This window comes from Dermacentor variabilis, chromosome 6 (genome assembly GCF_050947875.1).
Source record: "Dermacentor variabilis isolate Ectoservices chromosome 6, ASM5094787v1, whole genome shotgun sequence".
In the NCBI taxonomy this organism is placed as follows: domain Eukaryota; kingdom Metazoa; phylum Arthropoda; class Arachnida; order Ixodida; family Ixodidae; genus Dermacentor; species Dermacentor variabilis.
The window spans coordinates 26978683-27001640 of record NC_134573.1 but is presented as its reverse complement, the minus strand read 5'-3'; the positions used below and the strand labels follow the sequence as shown (position 1 = coordinate 27001640).

The 22958-nt window shown below is 46.6% G+C and overlaps 1 protein-coding gene across 1 annotated transcript in view; it reads right to left on the bottom strand.

The window, feature by feature from the left end:
- The window catches only part of AGO1 (protein argonaute-1), an 85923-nt gene that overhangs the window by 27296 nt on the left and 35669 nt on the right, over positions 1 to 22958 (bottom strand). Inside the window, exon 6 of the mRNA XM_075694897.1 lies at positions 16674 to 16809. Coding sequence (XP_075551012.1) covers positions 16674 to 16809 — 136 coding nt within the window. The remainder of the gene's footprint in view (positions 1 to 16673; positions 16810 to 22958) is intronic.

The following is a 22958-nucleotide window of genomic DNA, read 5'->3' as shown; positions in this document are numbered from 1 at the left end:
GATGCTTGCGTGAGACCCAATGATGAATGCAGCTAGCAACGGCGCCAAGAAGAAGCGAAAGCAGTTTTCGCTGCAGGACAAATTGGACGTATTGCAGGAAATTGATGCAGGAAAAAAGCAAATCGACTTATGCAGACAGCATGGCATTGCCCCATCGCCCATCGCAACCATTTTGAAAGACAGAGACAAGATTGTCTAACTTCACCGAGAATCGCAACTCGCTCTTACGAGGAAACGGCTGCGACTGGGAAACTTTCAAAATGTGAACCAAGCTGTTCTCGCGTGGTTCGAAGATGCCAGACTACAAAACGTTCCCGTGTCTGGCCCAATGCTCCAAGAAAAAGCCTGCGAATTCACCAATGCGCTTGAAATAACTGAGACGCCAGTGCGGGTTGGCTTTTTCGTTTCCGCCAAAGGAACAGAATAACTTGGCAGGTAGTCTTCGGCGAGGAAATGGCTGCTGACGGAGAAGGCGTGGATTCGTGGTGCAATGTAGTTCTCTAGAGGTGGCTGAACCATACTCTGAAGACGATATTTTCAACACGAATGAGGCTGCATGTTTTTACCAGCTCCTGCCAGAACGGACAATGCACTTAAAGGATAGCAGTGCAAAGGAGGGAAGAAGTCTCATCTTCGCATGACAGACCTACTCTGCTGCAATGCAACAGGCACGAAGAAAATTAAACCAATCGTCATCGGCAAGCACGCGAAGCCTCGCTACATGAAAAAAGTCTCATCGTTACCGTACGACTACTGCGCCAACAAACAAGCCTGGATGACCAGAGATCTCTTTTCTGAGTGGCTCATCAAATTCAACGACCAAATGAGGACGGATGACAGAAGAATTCTACTGGTTGTCAACAACTGATCTGCTCACACTGTGAATGTTTGCTGGACGCACGTTCGCTTAGAGCTTCTGCCACCAAACAACATGTCCTTGCTTGAATTACTCCTTCTAGAGCAATAAAGTTTACTTCCTCCTCCTCCTCCTTGCTGCAACCAGACTAGACCAGGGCATTATAAGGAGTGTGAAAGCAGAACTTTGTAAGCGCCTTGTGCAGCAGTTGATTATCAACCTTCACCTATTCGTCAGGCAGCGGAAATGCTCACAGGAATTTGATGAAACTTGAAGGCGTCCACCATTAGCAACTGCTGGCGAAAAGCAGGGCTTGTCAAAGCGCCTACAGAGCTTGAAGATGACCTGGAGGTGACTGAAAACAACCCAAGAGACCTGTGGACCGAGGTTGCAGAACTTTTGCCTGCCGTATCTTCCTTCGATGACTACATGCAGTGCGACAGCCTAGCACTAACAGTGGCGGACCTGACAACCGAAGAGACTTAACTGCGTTTGCGACGTCTCCAGTGACAATGACGACCCGAAGGAAGACGACTGTGGGTCACCGAACACAGATGAGATTGTGTCGAACATTGATGTTTTAGTGCACATGAACAAAGTGCACACTTTCATCACTCGGTGAAATGGCGTACCCGAAGAGGTATTGCACAAAGCGGAAGATGTAGACGCATTCCTAATCTGTCGTGTGTTCTGCATGCGCCAGAAGAAAATCACTGATTTCTTCAAATAAAGCAGCTTTGGAGTGAGTGAAACATCTTTATTTGAGTGTATGCTTGTCTCCACACGTGTCTACTGTCAAGGTACGTTATTTTCCTTCCTAGGTTTGTCCACTGGCTTATAATTGCAAGTTTTTCATTACAACAATATTTCAAAATACCGAACGATTTTCAGCGGTCCCGCGTAATACGTTATGTCGAGATTTGGCTGTATAATGACTAATCTACACCATATCAAAGCGATTTGTCCAAAAACGCACCCTAAGTGCCCGAAAAGAATTATTTTGTCAGTGCGGATGGTGAGAAAGGAGCACAGAACCGCACAGAAACACTGGAGTTCATGGAGCTATCTCTAGTTTTTCCTGCCTCTAAGTGCTGCCATCTTGGTATCACTTGAAAGCTAAAAGTTCCACTTTTCAGTTCCCCGCATCCTAGCTACGGTGACTGCATAGGAAAAGTCCAAACGTAACACAATCAGGGCCAATCTGATGAAGCACGTGGTACATGCCGTGCATGCGCCCTCCGATTGGCTGTTCCTAGGACAACTAGTGCCCTCACGCTGCCAGCTCAGCGCATGTCTGCTAGGCCTGCCAATGGGCCTGCTTCGAAAACTGTTATCTGGTGTTTCTTTGCAGATCATACTGCGAACGTAAGCGGCAAATTGACTCTCTCTAAAGAAAAGTTTGAAGCTGGACACCTACCTAAGGAAAACGAAGAGCAAGCCATCCCTGCTTCCTATGGCGAGAGAAGTCAGATTTAGCAAGGTTCGGATGAGCCGAAGATTGCCCCGGAGACAAGTCACTGCGTCGTGCAATCTTGTGCCACATCGACGATAACAACAGTGAAGCAAACCATTACCTTTTGTCCTCGTGTGTAGTTTTACTTCAGACACTGCACACAATGTGCCGATGCCCATTCACGTGCTTCACGCACTCACGCAGGTTCATGCTGGTGCCTTGCAGATCCTGTTACAAGCCTATACTTGCACCTATGTCGACATCAGCGGAGGGATTTTTGTGTGGTTTTATTGTGTGCAACTATTATTTTCCGGTATTGAAGCTTGACGGGTAAATTTGACAGTTCTTTATCTAGTTTGTGTTTTGCTCAAACACACTTATCTGAAGTATCAAATTTTGGAATTAGCATTGCATCCCTTCTGCTCAATCAATTCACTTCATTCTCTCTATTCTTTTTTGCCCGAATGTAGCCAAGTCAAAGTGCACATAAACTGATATAGTGTCTTAGGAAACTGCAATATTTTGAAATCTTGTAGAAATAACCAAGGATTCGCATTTGTAAAGCTGCAACACTGGAATTTCATAACTTCAGCTAAAGTACAGATACGAACATAGAAGTGCTAACTTGCACTCTGTGAACCTCCACGAACATACATGCTCTCCTTTTTTAGCTCTCCTGATGCAGTACATCTTGTGGTTTACCCTAGGTGGCTCGTGTCTCCTGTAATCCAGCTTTGCTGCATGGCCTTGCGCCGGCAGTTGTCGGTGTGGTTGCAGAGTGCGCAAGCGTGGTGCTGCTAACGCTACCCAACGGCGGGGTTACTCTGGCACAACCGGGGCTCTTCCCCTTTGACTGGGCGAGCGACGCGGAAGCTCCGGGAAAGGCACGGGGGACAAGGCACTGGGATGGATGAAAACGATCCCTCAAACGTGCCACCATTCCCGTAACCGTACGCGCAAACGATTAGACGTTGGTGTCAAGTACAGGGGCGGACATATTCGCTCGCTATCCAGTTGGGGTAAGTTCGACTTCTTCGACTTGTCGCGCACCCATGTTCGGCTAGCAGGCATTAGTGTATGACAAGTGCAATAAATACTTTTATGATTGTTTGCACTACTGTGCTGTCGTTCCTCTGTTCCAAGAGCATGTGTGAGACCCCACAAGTTCTAACACAAAGAATTGTAACTTCTCTTTTTATTAATTTTGAAAAAAGAAAATTGCACATTTGTAATCAGCACACAAGACTGGATGTGCCCCGAAAGGTTTATAAGCCTAGAGAGACTAACAAAGACGTTTTCTGCAGGCCATGTATTTATGTTATTTGTATTTCGCACTTTTCTCAAAACACGTGGTCGCCCGATGCTGTCGCTCTCTAGTAAGCATGTTAAAAAATAAACTATATAATCCAGTTTGATTAGTAAGGAGTAGTGTGTATTTTAATCAAAAAGAAAACAGAAGCAAGGGGGTAGCAAAATGCACAGCGAATACCTATAAAAAAAATGTAAAAGCAACTGGAAACCAAGTCGTACATTTTCAAATACGAATAAAAAGGAGATGCATACAGAAGCAAATATTTTTTAATATGAGCTATTTCTATCAACCGAGAGCAAGCTCATATATATGAGGCCCGAACTTTCTCACAAATGTATATTGGCGTCAGCCAACACTTAGGTTTTTGAGCTCAAGCTCCTTCAAAGATGCAGTGGCACGCTTTATTTCTCGTTCATTCCTCCAATATGTAGGTCCTTTCTGTTCTCGCCCTCCCTCTGCTGCAGGTTCATCGCATGAACCATCTGAAGCATCCTCTTGGTCAGTTTTACACTCAATGTGCAATTTTTCGAACTCCCCAGGGGCAGCAAGAACGTCCGAAAATAGGGTAGTTCGAAAAAATGAATGCTTCTACTGCCCTTAAGGGCTAAAATCGCCACAGGCACATCCGAAAAAGCTCTGAAGGGCTGCCAGCACACTTATTAGGCATATCGGTGCTCGTACTGTGACAGGAGGTGGCAGGTGCACGCGTGTATATTTAAGGAATACATAATCTGTACCGTGACAATTGCCCCTTCCCACCATGCTTGTTATGCTTTCCGAGCTTCGAAGCCAATCGCGAGGACCACAAAGGCGGAGCCTGTGCCATTGCTGACAGTGGCGAATTCTTCCAATGAAAAACATGGTACAGAATGGCAAGAAGCTTAATAGCAAATGTTGAAGCAGCTAGGCCTAGCGTTGCTGCAGTGGTGGCTACGGCTGCCAGCAGATCTGCGTTGAGTGTACAGGTTTGAGGCGGCAAGCTAATAAAAATGGCGACGGTGGTGGCTTTCACTAATGCCATTTCGGACTTGCGGTCATGGCAAAAAGTCCAGAAAATCGGACTGCTGAAACGTTCTTGCACCCAAAATTTCATACATTCTTATACACTGAAACTATGGGTCCGTGGTGGCGTCGCGAAGCCACCCGAATTATCGGGCATGTCCCAAAAATCGGTCGTCCGGAAAATCAGTTGTTGATTGTACACGGCATCAAAGACACTTCATACGATTCCTCTCCGTTACTTGAGCCAGCAATAGCACGACTTTCGTTCCCTTTCAATAAAATTGCAGCTAACTTTCCCTGATAGATGCACAAGTTCCCCGAGCGTTTCCGCACTACTCAACATCCCCGAGAATTCCCGGCTTTCCTGGTTGGTAGACACCTTGTACATTGTTAAAATCGCAATAAGTTGGTTCAGCAGTATTGTAAACCATGACAGCCTTATTTATTGCACTTAAGTTGGCGACCAAATCGCCAGACCCATCATCCAGACTGCTGGCCACTTCATCCACATCAATCTTTGCTGCCGCTTCTGGGTGTTCACTGTTACTGCAAGCACGACATTGGAGTGCTGCTTTTTTGGCACCCGTTTTGACAAGCACGCTATGAGCACCTCTTAGCTCGACTGTCCTGCTCATTGGCATGTTGAAGATTATAGGCGTCTGATCAGTGGCGTCCCTGCCAACCTGGGGTCTCCAAAAATTGGGAGACTCACCATGAGAGAGGCTTTTTTTTTTTCTTTTCTTTTTTACACACACGGAGAGCATGTGATCTGGCTAGTCTACGAGATTCATCTTATGTCTTCGTCTACACCTCATAGCCCCATTGATGCCATGCACATTGGACAAATAAAATTTTTTCACAAAAGGGATTTATTTGCAAGTGGGAGGAGGAGGGTTGCAACAGCTAATGTCCAACAATTTCACCTACTTATTTTGCAGTGTTACAGTAAGGCAGCCGAGAGTGCTAAGAACCTGTGGGTCTGGACAGGCTGTCAATGGAAATTGACCCTGCCAACATTTACTTACCGAACCCTGTCGAGTGAGACTAGCTTAGCAGGACTCTGAGGAACTATCAGCCAGTGTTTGGGATATCATTGGCCTTATTGAGATTAGAAGAACTGGTGAGGCTTATACATTGCTGAATAACGGCTATGTCCTCTGCTGTAGAGGTCTGCCAGATAAGAAGCAATACGGAATAGGATTCAATAGGATTCCTAATCCATAAGGACATAGCGGGCAACATAGACAAATTCTACAGCATTAATAAGAGGGTAGCTGTAGCCATACTCAAACTTAATAAGAGGTATAAATTAAAGGTAGTACAAGCCTACGCTCTAACATTCAGTCACAATGAGGAAGTACCGTATTTACACGATTGTAAGTCGACCTCTTTTTTAAAATTTGAAAGTCTGAAGTTGGGGGGTCGACTTACAATCGAAACCAAAACATGGCCCCGCCAAAAAAAAGCAATACCAACGAGAGCTACAACGTAGTTACAATTTTATGTTTGCTCAATGGCCCTACCCGTATCTTTTCGCTATCCCGCGTGTTTGTTCGCTTTTCGGGAGGGTTTTTCAACATTTCTGAGTCTTACAGTGCATGCAACACTCATGGGGGGGGGTGTCGATAGTTGATAAAAGCGCCGCTGTTCCCATTTGCGGCGGCACCCTCAGAAGGGCGGCGCTTGCGGGGAGTATCGGTAGTTCATGGAAGAGCAGACACCGCTCGCGGGTTTCTCTTTCTGTGTTTAAAGGCATTGGTATTGGTCTGACTAACTTCTTGACGCGCTCCACTTCGGCTACGTGCTACTTCTACGCTTCCCCAGTCGTCATGAGTGCTGCAGGCCCACTAATCTTTCGGCACTCGTTCACGGCAGTGTTCAAGAGGGCTGCCATCCTTTACGCCGAAGAAACAAATCACTGCGCAGCGGGCCGCAATTTCGATGTTTCTAAACGGGTGGTGCGAGAGTGGCGACTGCAGCGAAGCGAAATTTTCACCCGTGCGACGACAAGTGAGAAATTTCCCACGTGCTGAAGTATGGACGCTTTCCGGAGCTGTAGGCTAAGCTTGCGGCGTACGTCGCTGAAATGCATGATCGGTCCCTGCCAGTGAAGTGCGACGTGGTCATGAAATAAGCCCGGACCTCCGCCTTAATTTTAAGGTTCTGCTCCGCCGTGAGTACAACGAGTGGCTGGCGGCAGAAGACTGCGAAATTACACCAACCGGACCTGTCAAAAGAGCCTCCCTGACGGTTGCGTGTGGTTGGGTGCATTTGGCATGGGCTGCTGTTCTGCAAGATGTCCTGGTGCAGTCGTTTGCCAAATTTGAAATTTCGCTGGACCACGATGCGCTGTGGGACCGCAGCAACGATGACGATGGCAGCACTAGTGAAGACGAGTAGTCCAATGACCATGTCAGCTACTAATAAATTTTCGTTATCGAATGCGCCCTCGGGTTTTTTTTTCTTTTTCGGTCAAGCGATATGGGGGGGTCGACTTACATTCGAGTCGACTTACAATCGTGTAAATACGGTAGATCAGTTTTATGAAAATGTTGAATTAGCAATGAGAAAAGTGCAAACTCAGTATACTGTAGCAATGGACAACTTCAATGCAAAAGTGGGGTAAAAGCAGGCGGGTGAACAGGTAATCGGCCACTACGGTGTCGATTCTAGAAACACTAGAGGAGAGATGCTGGTAGAATTCGCAGAAAGGAATAAGCTGAGAATAGTGAACACATTTTTCAAGAAACATAGCAACAAAAAATGGACCTCGAAAAGCCCTAATGGTGAAACAAGAAATTAAATTGATTTCATACTTTCTGCCGATCCCAGCATAGTGCAGGATGTATAAGTGATAGGTAGGGTAAAGTGCAGTGATCATAGGTTAGTGAGGGCTAGTATTTACCTCAATTTGGACAGAGAAAGAGTAAAATTGGTAAAGAAAAAAAAAAGGTCAACTTAGAAGCAGTAAGGGTAAAAGCAAACAAATTTAGGCTGGTACTTGCAAATATGCAGCCTTATAACAGAGCGATGATAATGATGACATAGAGGTAATGAATGAAACCGTAACGAGGCTGGCTTCAGAGGCAGCAATTGAAGTGGGAGGCAAGGAACTAAGGCAACCAGTAGGCAAGCTCTCCCAAGTAACAAATGACCAAATAAAGGAACGACAAAGAATGATAGTGTCCAACTCAAGAGATAAGACAGAATTCGTGGAACTGTCAAAACTGATCAACAAAGCAAAAAGAAGCTATATTACAAATTATAACGTGAGAAAGACTGAATAAGCCGTAAAAAATGGGTGCAGCCTGAAATCAGTGAGATGGAAACTTGGCATAGGACAAACCAAGATGTATGCACTGAAAGATAAGCGGGTAATATCATCAGCAATCTCGAAGGTAATAACAGCAGCGGAAGAATTTATACTGACCTGTACAGTACTCAGAGGACTCGGGAGTACTCTATTCGAAACAATGAACAGGATACAGAAACTCCTCCTATAACTAGAGATTAGGTCAGAAGCACCTTGCCAGACATGAAACGAGGAAGAGCGGCAGGAGAAGATGGAGTAACAGTCAATTTAATCAAAGATAGAGGAGACATAATGCTTAAAAATCTGGCAGCTCTTTATACAAAGTGTCTATCGACTGCAAGGATCCCAGAAAACTGGAAGAATACAAACATAATATTAATCTACAAAAAGGGAGACTGTAAAGAATTGAAAAATTATAGGCCCATTAGCTTACTCCCAGTATTATATAATATATTTACCAAAATAATCTCCAATAGAATAAGGGCAACACTGGACTTCAGTCAACCAAGGGAACAGGCTGGCTTCAGGAAGGGATACTCTACAATGGATCACATCGAAGTCATTAACCAGGTCATCGAGAAATTCGTGGAGTACAATAAACCTCTCTACATGGCTTTCGTAGATTACGAAAAGGCATTTGATTCAATAGAGATACCAGCAGTCATAGAGGCATTACGTAATCAAGGAGTACAGAATGCTTACATGAATACAGTCAAAACCCGCGATAACGAAATCTTGCAACAACGAAATTCTCGTGATAACGAAACATTTTCGTATACCCGCCGTGCATTTCGTACCGCTCGGCAACGAAATGTCACTGTACTGCAATCCCACATCCACAAAATTTGCCAGAATGCAACTCCGCATATTACCTACTCACGCAAGGCTAGCAGGCCCCAAAATGTGCTCAAATGCAATTGTTTTGCACTAAAATTGCATAAAATACCACCACATTACACTTGTGTGGGCACCGCCATTTTGTTCACAAGAACAACCAAGAGCCGAAAGTAGACTTTAGACCGGAAGCGATCAGTGTGCTGGAAACACGTAATAACCGCCATCTTGTTTGTTCATCGCCCGTTTGAAGCGGCACACATGTTTCTACCGACATGTGAGGACGGTTTTTGCATGCCTACTAGGTGAGGTCGTAGATCGTTGTTTGAAACGCGCATTCAGTTTGGCTTCTCCGCGGGTGACGACTCAGCGAGGCCTAGGCCAAGCGCGTGAGGCGAAACTGGACGCGCGTTTTGAACAATTGCCGATTGCAGCAGTGCACTGCGTAATGTGCGCCTCTTTGAGAAAAATGCAGCAAAAACAAGGAAATCCACATCCCACCGACATGGAATTGTTTGTGGCGGTTGAGATGGCGGTCGCAGCATGTGGAGTGTCATACATAGGGCCATGATTGAGTGATCGTTCGGGAGTATGCATCCCTTGCTTCAAGAATGCAAGCTTTGGTGCCACACACGGCAGGCATCGCGTGCGGATTCGACGCTGGACGTAGATTTGCGCGAAAGGGCCGTCATCTCTATAGTTTGGCTTCAGGTACACGACATACAATCACTTTTGCGATCGGCACCGGACGCGTCGGCCCCTACAGGCAACAGCGTGCGCTGGAGAAATGCTGCTGCATGCACTGTTGCTCTGCGTCCGGTGCCGAGTCACACAATATCTCGCAAAAGTGATCGCATTTCTGAAAGCAATTGACCGAGAATACTGCGATACGGCAGTACTGCCACTGCTGGTCGACACACGCGGTGCACTTTGTACTGTCGGTAATACGGTTCTATATCCTCGAGCAAAGCTTGCCAAAGTAGGCTAACGGAACTTCGACAGTAAAGTTTTGTTCTGCGATGCATTACCTACCTGTACTGCCACTTTTCGCAACAACAAAATTCTCGCGAAAGCAAATTTTTTTGCGTTCCCCGCTGACTTCGTTATTGCGAGCTTCAACAGTTCTACAGCTACCTTACTTCTGCATAAGAAAAGCAGGAAGGTCATAAAGAAAGGGGTCAGACAGGGAGACACAATCACTCCAATACTATTCACTGCGTGCTTGGAAGAAGCATTGAAGCTATTAAACTGGGAAGGCTTAGGAGTAAGGATCGACAGCAAATATTTCAGCGACCTTCAGTTTGCTGATGACATTTCAGCAACAATGCAGACGAGTTACAACAAATGATCGAGGACTTTAAAGGGGCCCTGAGTCACCCTTCGGGCTTGGTGAAATAACATCGTCCGCAGGTAGCATGCGCTGTTGTGAACATCTCAGCCAAGTTCTGCTGTCGCACGCAGTCCGTGGAGCTCACAAGCGGAGCGCGAAATCACGTTTTTCTCGAACACTCTCGTTTCAAAAGCCCCATAATCCTCGCTCTTTTCTGTGTGCTTTATTTTGTCATAAAGCCCACTCCAATACGCAGCTGCTATCAGTCGCTGCGCTCGGCTACACCGTGGCTGCCACGAGGTGCCACCACAAGTCCAGTGGCTAAGCGCACTGCAGCTCCCTGAGGACAGCTGCATTTGGCTTACGTTTCGAGCGGCATAGGCACCAAATCGGAAATTTGAACTGCGTGCCACGGTGACGTCTCTGCTGTAGCCTTCGCAGTGCAGGGCATTGGAGGAGGAAGGGGAGCACAGCTGAGGCCGTGTTTGATTGCCGATAACTATGCTTCTGCTGAACGCACTGAAGTACTTTTTGCAGCAAAGTGGTTCTGAAATACCCTATCTTCACTTCAAATGTCTTTCTCCACTTCGATAAAAAGTGGTTCAGGGCCCCTTCAACAGAAAGAGTGTAAGAGTGGGATTGCAGATTAATATGCAGAAGACAAAGATAATGATGAATAGCTGGGCAAGGGAACAAGAGTTCAAGATCGCCAGTCAGCCTCTAGAGTTTGTGAAGGAGTATGTTCACCTAGGTGAATCACAGGGAAGCCTGATCATAAAAAGGAAATTCATAGAAGAATAAAAATGGGTTGGATTGCATACGGCAGACATTGTCATCTCCTGACTGGAAGCTTACCATTATCATTGAAAAAGAAGGTGTACTATCAGTGCATTTTGGAGACTTGGAGAGTGACAAAGAAGCTTGAGAACAAGTAAAGGACTGCGCAAAGAGCGATGGAACGAAGATTGTTAGGCATAACGTTAAGAGACAGAAAGAGAGTGGTCTGGATCAGAGAGCAAAGGGTATAAACGATATTCTAATTGACATCAAGAGAAAAAAATGGAGCTGGGCAGCTCATGTAATGTGCCGGTTAGGTAACCGTTGGACCATTAGGGTTACAGAATGGGTACCAAGAGAAAGAAAACACAATCGAGGACAACAAAAGACTAGGTGGAGCGATGAAATGAGGAAATTCACGGGCGCTAGTTGGAATCGGTTGGCGCAGGACACGGGTAATTGGAGATAGCAGGGAGAGGCCTTTGTCCTGCAGTGGACATAAAGCAGACCGATGATGATGATGATATTGCAGTGACTTGACGGTGGCAGACTTCGATTTCTTCCAACGACGTAGCTGAGCACATTTTCTCGTAGCAAGGCCCGGACTGATCGTCCTTCACCAGCTGCACGTTCAGCAGAGCTGTACAGTCAACGACCGATTTTTCGGACGATTTCGGAGGGAACGTAAAAACGTATGAAAATTCAGGCAGTCCGAAAAAATGAATGCACGCAAAAAAAAACGCACCTTTTTTTTTCTTTTTTTTTCTCGGAGCTAGAGGTAAAGGGCTAAGTACCAGGCTTCCGAAACCCTTCCAAAGCATCAATGAAGGTGCTATAAAAAGGGGCGTTCAAAAACTCTGTATGCAGCTGACTGCCGGTTTATTATGTACATGTGCATCGTCGGGCAGGCAGTGTTATTGCTGCAGTGGCTTGAAGAACTTGTTCATTGTTGTTTGGACGGCGTTCCGGTTGCATGCGATCATATTCGCCTCGACCTGAGCAAGGGTCATGTCAGCACTGTACACCGATGAAAGAGTCAACAGTGCTCGCGTCAACTCGGCGCTTGTAGGCGGCGCAGGCATTGGCTCCTCATTTTCAACATCGGAGTCTTCTGAATCCCCCACAACCTGACGGACTATTCCCTCGTCAGTCAGTTCTGTGCAGAAGTTGAGCTCGTTGTCAACGTCAAAAAACTGTTCAAAAGTTATTTCCGTGGGTACGGTACTGCTTTCCGCGCTTCGATGCCATCAGCGCAGACGACGAAGACAGAGTGGGGGCCATCGAAGGCAAGTGAAATCCTCTAAGTTGCGAACAGTGGAGTTCGCTGACGAGCGTAGAAGCACCTAGGCCTAGCGTCGCAGAGCACACATGACACAAGCCAACGCACAAGCATACACAACAGCAAAACCACACACCACGCTAGCCAAAACGTGGCCTGCGCAAACAAACGAAATAGCGCCGCTCCGGAAACTCCGCCGGAGGCGGAAGTGCGGCCATTTGCGGTGACGAACATAGCCAGCGTGGCCAGACCAAATCGGTGTGTGACGGCTAGATTCAGCTAGTTGTGGTTCAAAGCGGTGATATGCTTCGGCTGCAAGTCGACTTCCCTCGCAAGGGCACTGCGCAAGGAGCCAAAGGACCTTCCGTCGCGTCAAAAAGTCCGGAAAATGGGACAGCGGGGGGGTTCGAGCGTCCGAAACTTCAGATGTTCTTATACATTCATTCTATGGGGCTCGTGGCGGTGCCGCGAAGACGTCCGAAATATCACGCATGTCCGAAAATTTGGGCGTCCGAAAATTCAGTCGTTGACTGTATTGCACACTGAAGTCCTGAACTCAGTCCGAGCCTTTACCGAGCTGAAAATGCTCTCACATTGTGTGTTGCTATGCGGTACAACCAGCAAATCAAGCATCAGCTTTGCCAGTTGGCCAAATGCGAGCTTTCCATCTGCGTTCACTTCTCCAGCTGCTGAGCACCACTGTGCATTGCACCTTTCTTTCTTTAAATTGCCCTTTGGAAAACTGTCCGCTTGTACTTCAGCAAACTGAACTTCCAGTGCACCTGTAGCGTGCTCCCTCGTTTCATCTGCATCTTGGGGCAGCAGATGCGGAAACTTCTCAACAAAGAAACCGAGACTTGGAAAGGATGCAATGGATAGAGTCCTGCCTGACTACTGCTGCATTTGTGTAAGTTGCATGTTCAAGTGGAAATTTGTGCCTAATGCAGTTGTAGGCTGCACAAAAGCAATCGTGGACTGGAAAAAAAATAACTTGTTTCTCAGGCATACTCAGTTTCTCTACCACAAATCACGTTTGGCTCCCAAATATGAGGTCACTGTCACACTTCTGGCTCTTGATATCCTGATAAAGAACTTCCAGTGGTGAAGCAGCAGGCTATGACATTAGGCCGAACAAATCTAGTTAAAAGCTCTTTGAGCAGCTGCAACAAAATAGAGTTCAGGAGATGAACCTGAGACACTTGTGACTGAAGCATACAATGTGCTTTTTCAAAAATAGGGATCGAAGTTTTCAAAAATAAACCATATGCTAAATTGATATCAGACGTGAAGAAGAAAACAATATTTCCTAGTGAGTTGGGTCAGCGTGCCAAGTGCTTTCAGGCTGAACCTTCGCATTCCTCGCTTGGTGCAATTTTCACTGGACTCCCTAACCTCATCTACCGAAGCTGCAAGCATCCGGGGGAGCAGATACAGTTCGAGGAAAGTTGGCCCCCACTTGTTATTGTTTTTAGTGTCAGTTAAGAAGAAGCTAACCAGTGGCTGCCACTGCTCCAGCATCCTGTTCAGGCACTTGCCTAGCAATAACCACCGTGTTGGGGCATGTTTCAAAATTTTGCATGTCTCAACACTGAATTTCTTGAAATTTGCCCAGTCCGTCCTTACGCTTAGCACTTTTCTCAAGATAAAAATGTCCACGAGGAGTTCATCAAACTTGACAGGTAGGCAGGCAGCTGCTTTTTCAGCTGCGAGATTGATCAGGTGGCACGGGCAGCCAACTACAATGAAATTTTCTTGCGCTTCCTTTAAAACAGCAGCTACGCCATTTTTCTTTCCTAGAATTACTTTGAATTACCAGCGCCAAATGCAATGCAATTCGACGCAGGTATATCAAGTGAACGAAATGCGTGGTGCACGAGGCTGCCAATTTTGTCGGCAGTAACCTCTCCTTGAAGTGCTTGCATGGGTTTTCTTTCAAACCGCCCGCATTTCTCTATGTAGTAGGTTGCCCCGACAGGTAAAGGTGCGACGAGGCGTTGTTGCTGCCGTCAACTGCAAGAGAGAAAATACAGTGCTTCAGGCTTTCCCCCATTGCACCTTGCGCCTCCGCAGCCATTCCATCGATGATGGCAGTTGTCTTCGTTCTGTTGCATCCGTAGTGCTTTGCATCTTCACACTTCGGGAACATCTTGTGCAGAAGCGGCCCAACGTGATCATTCACGCTCGGAGGCAAGTTGTGCTTAATGAGAAATCCAGTGAAAAGGCACTCCCCGCGCACACACAACACTGTCTTCATTGTTGTTGCCAAACAAGTTGCTCACGGCCCTCTGCTTCTCAGCAGCACAAGGGAAGCTGTGGTGTTCAGAAGTCGCCAAATGCAGCTTTATGCCTCCTTTAGTGCCGCGGGCCACGCTCACGTCGCATGCGCAAGTCGTGCAAAATGCGAACTGGTCGCCTTTCCTGGAAGGCACGAAGCACTGGAATTCTGAAGTATAAGACTTCAAGAAACACTGTGAATAATTTTTCTTACGCTTCAACGACACCATGATGTCAAGAGGGCTGTGAAAAGCAAGACGTTTTCACACGCACTCCTCAACGCATTGTTCCAATAACAGGTGAACTGATTTATGCCTAGTTGCACTTGTACACTCCTTGCACTCTCGGATTCCAATCCGACTTCGGCTAGCTACCTAGCTCATGATGGCAATCACAATGTAACTGTGATAACTTTCTCTTTCAAAGATGGGGGTTGGGGCATTTTATCGGGAGACTTAGAGCCGTGCAGGAGTCTCTCGGGCAAATCAGGAGAGCTGGCAGGTATGCAGTGGGCAGGCACTCCCTCCCCCGCTGCAGGCACATCATCGCAAAGCTGTGAAAAGTGACCGTAGCAACGAGGCAGTCATTGGCAACAAGATCTTCTGCATCGGTGCATCTTCTCAAACAGTCCACTCCGTCGCACGAACATGCTCCTCTTTGCTCGCTTTAAAAGAGTCAACACAATCAGCAGCGAGGTGGAGGAAAGCAGCGGGGAGGGGCACTGGCCTCCCTGCAATACAGTCGAACCCGGCTATATCGAACTCGCAAAAAAACGCCTATCAGTTCGATATAGAGCATAATTCGATATAAGCCTGCTAAATAATTGGATGTCATAAAAGCACATACAATTTATAAAATCATTTTATTGATTAAACTAGCTTAGTTTCGCACGAAATAGTCCTGCATTTTCTTCTGCTTAGGCAATTTCGCTGCCTGCGATGCACGCACTTTTCCACATTAAGGAGTCGGAGCAGCTGAGGCCGCAACTTCCCGCATTCGCGCAGAAGCACCGGACTAGTGCGAGCGCACCAGTCACTTCGGAGGATGTGGGCCAAGGACCGTCTTTGCTTTCCTCATTGTGCCCACTTTCACTTGTGCTCGGTACGATGTTGGCAATGTAGTCTTCGTTTTCGGGCTCTCCCGTAGTCGCGACACCATCATTTGCGCTCACAAACTCGTCCACCGTTGATTCGTCAACAGCTTCCTGAAATTCTGAGAGCTCGCTCCGAACTTCGGAAACATCAGCAACGGCTTCTTCGCATTCATCAGGATTTAGTCATCACCGAGCACGTGAAAGTCGGCACGGCTGAAGCAATTTCAGATTAACCACTCGTACACGGCCCTGCGTACGAGTCGGGCGCCACGGGCACCGGGTCGAGAGTTTGGACGCTTTAGCCCTAATCTCCCCCTTATTCTTTAAGATCGTGCCGAGAGTGCTCCTCGGAATCTTGTGCTCTGCGGGGACATCCGACTTCTCACCGCGTTCGACACGATTTATGATTACGAGCTTCACGATGAAAGGCAAATTCTTCCGCTTCATCATGGCAACACTGCGGGAGAAGGCCTACAAGGCGCACACAGAAACAGCGAGACAAGTCGCACTTTCGCCATCTTGCATGACGAGGGCACAAGAGCATCTGATTGGCTGTCTGAGCAAGCGCTGTGGGCGGGCCAGGATCATTTTTTGCAAGGGGGGTGCCGACGGCTCGTCCGAGGCAGCGCGGTCGGGCGCGATCACGGTAGGGAGAGCGGTTGGATGGAGCCGCGCAGCCGGGCTTTCTCCGCCACCGCGAGGAAAAGCCAACTTCCGGGGGCACTTTCCGCCGCTTGACGTTCGATATATCGGGTGTCGCTGCTATTTTTGTTCGATGTAAACGTAATTTTTGCGATATATACTCATTGTAACTATATCGTGTCCAGAAATTGTTCGATATATAGAATAATTCGATGTAAACGGGTTCGATATAGTCGGGTTCGACTGTATTACTTTTCTCGCAACAGCTCCACCATGCCCCTATTACGATTTTTATTAATGCAGCCCGTTTATAACAACACTGTAATGATTTGTTATAGTCGGGTTACATAAAAAATCGTGTCATATTAATTGTGAAACAGCTATGCATTATTTGGAAACTATTTGTAAAGTATTCGATATTGCATACTGCCTCAAAAGTCGCTACCCACACACCCCTGAGAATTCCCAATCTGGCACAATGGTTACAATGCGGTACGCTTACACTAACCTTGATCATGGTGGATGTCTGCATGTCGGTGAGCTTCTTGATGCACCTCTGGCCAGCCACTATGTTGCAGACCTCGAGGGGGAGGTAGGTGTGCTTGTGCTCCTGGCCCACCTGGAGGCAGGGAAGGTGTGGGTACCTGCACACGCACGCACGCGCACCGTCACCCTAGGCAAAGCACAGGCCCGACTATGAACCAACATGCTGAAGAGCCCATACACAGACACAATCTCAAGCTACGAATATCCACTGGCAGTCTTGACACTTGGCCACAGTGACCTCCTTGTGCAAGGGGTAGCCTAGCTGAGAACACACTGAGGGTGCGTTTTCCCAGTGGTGTGTAAATATTTGAAACTTCGATTTGAATATGTTGGTATCGCGACTCAACTCGAGAGACACTTGTACTATTAGAAATATTCAAGCCCCCATAATTTGCGGCAGTCATTTCTTTAGGCCAGCTTTGCCGCGATATTACCGCGTTATGCAGCGCCCAATAGCCTAAAAGTATCGCTTCCAAACAACAAATCCGATCTGGTAGCAAGCTTGGCAATGTTTTTAGACACTCCTTCTAGCGTAGTTGAGTACCACCGGGATGCTTCAATGGCAAATTGGATTAAAAATCTGGCTTTAGAGGAGGCAGGCATCACCGAGGGACCGAGACATGCCCTCAACAATGAAAGCTTCTGAAAAGGCTACTTCCACGTCAGCACTGCGGCAAGGCTTCGATAAGCTCATGAACCAGCAGCAATTCCCACTGCCACAAGCACCAGCTGAAAGGTATGTGCATTATAAAATTTTGGCCCATAAAGACGATCCGTGCGAGTGGTGCCGTAAGCATGGCGCCCGCTGCTGGCTTGGGCTGGCAAAGAGGTTCCCGCTGCCACGAGACACTGGCGCATCCAGCGAGCGGCTCTTTTCGATGGCCGGAGGAATTGTGCCATGCAGAGGGGTGTCGCAGCAGACGTGTAGACCAGCTATCCTTTTTTTTTTTTTCATGGTCGCATCAAGTAACTGCAGTTATGACACTGCCAAGCAAAAGAATTACAGTACTAGAGAATTTTGTTGCCCACAATGCATAACTGTCCTGCATGGTATATGCTGTCCAATAAATTTGCTTTCTTTTTTCTTAAGGGGGGACACTGCTATTCGAATGATGTTCATCCTCTTTTTCATCAATATTAATGAAACTTATCAGTCTTAAGATTTTGATGTTCATCCTCTTTCTCACAATATTAATGAAACTTATCAGTCTTAAGATTTGTGCTTATTTCAAATATGTAATTATTGTTGTACGTCAATTAGTTCCTATGATAATTAACATTTCCCTTCCATTGTTTAAGGCCACAATGGAAAATAAATGGCACAATAAAACATTATTTGTAAGGCATGTCTAGATAGCATAAAGGCTAAGGAATGAAAGATAGAGAACACACTTTTTATTTGGCCCTTAATAGATATTTTACAGCCCAGTGAATACAAGCCGACAAAATATGGCAACCATGTGGCAGAAATTCTTGCAAAATAATTTCCAAAGTTAAAAAAAATTTTGCTTGCTATAATACATTAGGCTGCATTTTGCAAAAAAAAATTAGATTTATCTGTTCTTGGTGTTGAGGTATCGAGGCCTGAATATTACATGCAGCCCAAAATTTGTGTTTTGAGAAAAGTACAAAAAAAAAAAACACCATTAACTTGAGGGGACATGGCATCCAGAACAACCATTTTTGAAGTTCAGTGTTTGACGGAAGCCCGTCTGGTCGGGATGAAACATGGTTAAAAGGTAAAATAAAACTCGGGGCACTTCGCCGACCAAATGAAGATTTAAAAGAAAAAAAGACATTTCGGCGCCCACACAGGAGCCTTGTTCACAGAAATTTACCTGTGAACAAAGCTCTCGTGTGGGTGCCGAAAAGTCTTCTTTTCTTTTAAATCTTCATTTGGTCGGCGAAGTGCCCCGGGTTTTTGTTTACCTTTTAACCAACAGCCATTTTTGATACTCGCTCTAGACACTTGAAACTTTTAGGACACATCCAATCTTGTGTGCTGCTCATAAATATGCAACTAAGACTTCTTCTGGAGGTCAATGAAAAAAAATGTTGCTACAATCCTTGTGTTAAATATATGGGGTGCGATTTGCAAAAAAGTACTGCAACAACATAGCTAAAATGAAGCAGGTATGTTCCTGGATGTTCAAATACTGTGAGTTAGCACTTGGATGTTTGTATCTGTACTTTAGTTAAAGCTATGGAATTTTAAAGTTGTAGCTTAAAGAATGTGAATTCTTGTAGGTGACTACAGGATTTCAAAACATGTAAGTGTCCTAAGGCACTATGCCACAGTTTTTATGCAATCTCTGACTCGCCTGCATTCAGGGAAAAAAAGAATGACGAGAATTTAATGAGTAGAAGGAACACAGTGCTGATCCCAAAATTTGAGACTTTAAAAAAGCCACACAAGAAAAAAAAAAACTAGAGAAAACTGGGAAAATATAATTTTCAAGCTTCAAAACTGGGAAATAATTAAAATATAATTACAAATGCAAAATTCTTCTGCTGATGTAGACATTAGGCACACGTATAGGCTCATAACAGAATCTAGACTGTGCCAACCGGAACCCGCGTACGAGTGAGAGGCCCAGGAATCTGCACTGGCACATAGTCTGCGGTCTCCAAAGTAAACCTAAACACGGGGATACAAGGAAGGGCTAGCTTCACTGCTGCGTTATTACCGATGAGGAATGAGATTGCACGACAGTGACTTATCTCCGGCGCAATCTTGTCGGCTCGTCTGCGCCTTGCAATAACCGCAGCCGTAGGGAATACCCGTAGGAAGTAGAGACAGCTTTCATGAATGCGTGTTCGGTTTCAAACTTTGTTTTTTTTTTTCAAGAGGGTCGATTTGCCGCTTACGTTTGCAATACAATGAACAAAGAAACGGTGTATAAGCGGCAGCCGAAGCAACCCACTGCCAGGCCTAGCAGACGAGCTCGTCTGCTAGGCCTAGTTGCCATAGCACCACCCAATCAAAAGTCGCTCTCAGCGCACTGTCGCGCTGAGCCACAAGGAGGGCCGCGTTCATCGCGAACTTCGACAGACCGACCCTGATTAGTTTAAGTTGGTGCTTTTTTCTATGCGGCCATCGTCGGCGAGGATGCGGGGAACTGAAAGGCGGAACTTTGAGCTTTCAAACGATACCGAGATGGCAGCGCTCAGTGGCAGAAAAAACAAGAAATAGCTCCCTGAACTCCGGTGTTTCTGCATGATTTTGGGGTCGTTTCTCGCCGTCCATGCTGACAAAATGTTTTTATTTTGGGGGGGGGGGGGGGGCGACACATAATATGCATTTTGAGGCAAATCGCTTTGAAAAGGTGTAGATTAGGCATTACAGATGCCGAAACAAGTAGTTCCGAAAAATCCATTTTCTTTCGCAATTTTCGGTTTTCAAGAGTCTCGTCCTCCCTTAAAGGGACCCTGAAAGGGACCCGGAACCTCCACCGTTCCGTCCAAATGCCCAGCTCACTTGTAGTTACCAGAATACCAGACATGTTTGGTATTGCGAACAGAATGTTCGCAACACACGCAGCTTTGATAGATCTCGCTTGGTGTCGACTGCCAAGCAGCAGGCAGAGGTTGGAGAGGCTTTGTGCGCTCGCTCCTAGAGAACTGGGGCACTATTCTGGACATTCCGCCATTTTCCTCAATGCGTGACATAGGCGTGACGCAAACAAAATGGCACTGGTGGCCCCGTTTTGCTTACGTAACGTGACACCAACTTGACGTTTCGCCTAAGAAAGTGAAATGAAGGCACTGAATGTAGCATTATCGGTAAAGCAAAACAGTTTTCTTCCGCAGTAAAAATAAAGCAGCTATCTCAAAGCATATGATTATAGCGTCGAAAACGCTTCCCGCTTCTGTCGTCTGCTGCGTACAAGCCGTCGTCTGCTTCAATAGCTAGGATGCGTGTCCGCGGAAAATGGAATGAGTCATCGCAGGTTGGCGCCAAAGCACTTGTTTTCTTGCTTGAGACAACATACGCGACCTACCAGTGGTGATGCGCGCACATTCTTGGCCACGTTAATGCTATCTTGTGAAACGCAAGTTACTCAGCCCGACTTGGCTAGCTGAGAAACGGCCGAATATCACAGATAGCGTTGCGCGCGCCAGAGATATCCACTAGCGCGACGCAAGCGCCGGCGCTGCCATCTCTTGTTCATTTCGCTGGTTCTTGCACCACAGGAGGAAACCTTAAGGAAGCCTTGCGTACATTTCTTTTTATAGATTAGAAAGGGGCCGTTGTCATAAGTTTTAGCTGTGCGAAAAGGCATTAATCTTGATAACAATACAAATGCAGCAGTGAAAAGTGGACAACATTGCCGAAAGTTTGCTATGTTCAACCAATATTATTTCGTATAAACGCATTCTTTTAAAAAATGATGGCCCCAAATACAAATGCCAACACCACCCGATAGCGATGCAAATACTATGAGCACGCGTTATGAAAAAAGATTTTTGTGGCGCCAAACGACGGGGAAAATGTGGCGACACGCATTCCTCTCGGCTGCCATTGCATATGGCTGCTGATTAGCATAATTCGCGCGGCTCGTTGCAGCAAAAATTATGGCGGAAAATCTCAGCAATGGCGGCCCAGCGCAACGTCGCGCATCGTCAAAATGACGTTTACGAAACAGCCCTTCCTGTGACGCTCCTCATGAGAAATTCCTTCAGCCAATCAGCAAGCTGGCAATTGCACATATCTTGGATCACCACTACATATTCGCACAATTGCAGATGCATTGCACTGGCTTCTGCACGCTACCGCTCACATTCTTTTTGAAGCGCTAACATCACAATATATCTGCCAAGGACCAAAAAAATGTATTACTCCATAAAATTTGCAGCTCCACGTCAGGTTTCGTCATCTTGATGAAAACGCAAAATGAGATTTTGCAAAACTTCCGTTTCCCGGCACAAATTTCAAGGCACATGAGCTCTCCACAGCCAATCAGAGTGTAAACATGGCGGATAATGGCGGCCGTGCAGCCGCCATGCATGTCGAGAATAGCACCCCTGGAAGCAGACGACACGACGTGCCATCATGATGCAGAGCCAGTGAAGTCTGAGCTTAGCCCCAATCACTCGGCGCACGAGTTGAGGAGAAAATGCATGGCTATGGAGGAGGGTCACTTGTAATCGTCCGTAACTCTTAATATGAGACACTTTACACAAATTATGGTGCGAATGATTAACTTTAGCTGTGCCCTACGCATCTACAAAATTCGACCGAACCGTCTCAGGGTTAAGGGGGGACACTGGTTGTGGCGACCAAAAATTGCGAAAAAACTCGATATTTTTATCGCATTTTTGGAGTGTACAGCTATTATTGCATCTACATTGTTAATTTCATACTGATAACATCAGTATTTTAGCCACAGTGACGCCTTATACGACATGTACTAGCTGAATTTCAGGTGGGACTTGCGCTGAAACAGCACATTTTCCAAAACACGCGCTTGCTCTTCCATGTGTGCTAGCGCGGACATCTTGGTCTCATCTGAAAGAGGCGGCTTTTCCCTTCAAATTCCCGCCAGAACGGGCCCCATTCGGCCATTGGCCACTCGGAAAATGCGCGGCAAAGAAAGGTACTCGAACGGCCTCCTATTCGTCACTCGGTGCACGTGACTTGAGCTTGCCTCCCGATTGGCGGAACTGCATGGCCATCGTCTGCTCCGCGCTTGGAGCCGCGCATTGAGGGGCGCCATCTTGCCCCATTGTCAACGCGATGTCTGAAACTGAGCGCAAATTTCGAATGCGGCACAAGTTTGGTGCGAAAAAAGTGCGACGGACACTCATCAAAAACTTCAAAAAACGCTGCTCAACACTGCAAAACGCCCAGGACGCCACAACCTCAACGTCCGATGCCAAAACCGTCCGATGCAGCAATGACAGGCCTAACGACCGCATCTGCTGCTGCGGATACTGTGACAAGTCCATCTGCCGTGGACCCTTCGACCAGCGCTCGCGAACAGCAAGATACGATCTACCGGCAACCCTCCGAGCTGGAGGGAGGAAGCGAAAGTCAAAGCTATCGGAATTGTCTTCCGCTCCAGCGAAGGGGAGGAAATGCGAGTTCGTAGGTGACAGTACCGACGATGCACTTCGCTTGCCTGGTGGGACTACGTTTACAATTGTGGATTTGAGTGCCGTGAACACTTAACGTTTGCAAACTGCAACATCTGCAATGATGCTTTAGAAATCGCCCGAGACGAGCAGGAATACGAACGCGCTGTGA